Source organism: Rosa chinensis, chromosome 3 (assembly GCF_002994745.2).
Source record: "Rosa chinensis cultivar Old Blush chromosome 3, RchiOBHm-V2, whole genome shotgun sequence".
Taxonomy (NCBI): domain Eukaryota; kingdom Viridiplantae; phylum Streptophyta; class Magnoliopsida; order Rosales; family Rosaceae; genus Rosa; species Rosa chinensis.
The window spans coordinates 21,500,981-21,503,133 of NC_037090.1; the positions used below are offsets into that span (position 1 = coordinate 21,500,981).

The 2,153-nt window shown below is 42.8% G+C and overlaps 1 protein-coding gene across 1 annotated transcript; it reads right to left on the reverse strand.

Moving 5' to 3' along the window:
* Positions 1-549: 549 nt before the first annotated feature.
* On the reverse strand, positions 550-1,661 carry LOC112193138 (NDR1/HIN1-like protein 1). The gene has a single exon (XM_024333175.2). The coding sequence runs from the start codon at positions 1,523-1,525 to the stop codon at positions 893-895; it is 633 nt and encodes a 210-aa protein (XP_024188943.1). The 5' UTR covers positions 1,526-1,661; the 3' UTR covers positions 550-892.
* Positions 1,662-2,153: the final 492 nt, after the last annotated feature.

A 2,153-nucleotide genomic window follows, 5' to 3' on the forward strand; every position in this document is an offset into this window, starting at 1 on the left:
ACAGCCAAATTCCTATTAATAATTCACTCAGCCCTCTCTACTGGAATGTATGTCGATCTTACTAATTGGTTATATATGTTAGGCAGAACCTTCGAGGATAGAGAGCAAAACCATGGACTTTTCTTTAACAGAAAGGTTAAGTCTCTCTCTCTAACAGTGTGCACTCACTAATTGATGTCTACACACACTATTCTTCATTTTCCTGATCTAGCTCCTTGCTAATTTTTGGGCTTTTTTTCGGACATACTTCTATCCCTATATAAAAAATTGAAACAACTCTCTAACTCTCTAATACAAAATGAAAGTCATGAAACCATGTGCTGCATGACAACGAAGGAAAAACGAAGAGAAAATTGTGAAACTTAGAAAGCAGTTACTTAATTATAAAGCAAAGCAGAGCAAAAAAGAAGAGACATGGAGTGAGTGAAAACACTAAAAAAGATGATTGAATAACAAGCAAAGCAACAACAGAAAATTTATTTAATAGGGATTTGACAAATGACCGAAAAAGACACCCCAACGTCCACCAGACACCCAAATTGCCATAAATGAATCCAAAATGCATGATTATTGAAAAATAATAGGTATTTATATAAAATTATACATCTTAAGCTCATAATTGAGTGCCACCGACTACAATTTTGCTATACGTCTCATGTATCTTTCATCATAATCTCCATTTTATTCTATAGCAAAATGTACAAATTTCAAAGGCCCCGCGTATATGTAATTCGAATACACACACAGTTCGATGAAGCTAAATTAATCAACAGAAAATTAAAATTACTGGAAAATTAATCATAGAGAAGGAACTAACGGCGTCAGAGCAATAATCAACGGCAATTGTGATTGTCCGATCCTCATAAATTGCTCTTCGATCATGAATCCTTCATCATACGCTAACCTTGCATCGCTGGACCAGCTGGTACTTGACAGCGTTTTCTCCAACCACAATTCCGGTAGTCTTGGCTCCCAAAGTTATGAAAGCCGGACATCTCACATAGAGATGGTACTTCCCGGTGATAAATGTTCCAATCTTCCATCTCACCCGCCCGTCAATCTTGATCAACAAAAGTACGGTGCCGGCGGCCTGGTCCTGTCCGAGAGCAATGGAGTTGTAGGGAGCGATGGGGACGTTGGTGCCGTAGATGAAGGGCGACCAGATGTTGACGTCCTTGTGGCCTTGGTAAGTGGGCGGGATTAGGGTTGAGAAGGTGATCTGCTGGGCGCGGTAGGTGGCATAGACGTCGAGCTTGTCGTAGTAGATTCCGAGCTTCTCGTTGGGGTTGCGAGAGGAGATGGTGACCTGGAAGCTGGAGGAGAAGACGTTGGGGACGGTGTTGTTGAAGTTGTAGACGGTGACGTCCTGGAGGATGAACCGGGGCTTGGACGGCTGGAGGATGGCCCAGATGATGAGGATGGTGACGAGGAGGATGAAGTTGAAGATGAGGAGCCCAGCGCAGCAGCGGCGGATTCTCTCTCTCCTCTTTTTGTGGCCGTGGTTGCCGCAGTCTTTTGAAGACATGGTGGTGGAGGAGGACTGTACTGGAAGTTTAAACAGAGGGAGAGGGAGTGGTTTCTAGCTAGCTCCGGTTATTGCGAGCAGTTGACTGTGGCCAAGTTTGGTTTGGGGGTATATATTATAGACGGGGGGTTGTTACTGTATGATGATATGATGATCATGTATGTATGGTTGAAAGCAAATACATAAAGGTGACGTAAGCCTAGGTACAAATTAGGGATGGTTAAATTCATTGACTCTTGACTCTGGGGAAAATAGGTTTTCTTTTGGTCTACTTAGAACTTCGCGCCGCGGGCGGGGGGGGGGGGGGGGGGGGGGGGGGGGGGGGTGGAGAGATGGGTGCTGCCCGGGTCCTACCTTTGTAGGGCTTAACATATGCTTCATATATTAAATTGTTTGGTGCTGTATTAATATTGTAAGGTAGTGGGAAGAGGAGTCCCATCTATTTTCAACACCAAGGCCTAATATATTTAGTGACTATTTAAAATTACAGATATCCCTATGATCATCATCATGTGCCTTTTAACAAGACTCATTAAATGTACTTGGAGTTTATTTATTCTATGATTAGATCTTAATTACGTGGAGTAAACTGGATTTGCGTTTTTATCTACCGCATGGTGTATCCAAC

What these genes read in the sequence shown, in the direction of transcription:
- LOC112193138 (XM_024333175.2), bottom strand. Translation starts at nt 1,525, where the DNA reads ATGTCTTCAAAAGACTGCGGCAACCACGGCCACAAAAAGAGGAGAGAG.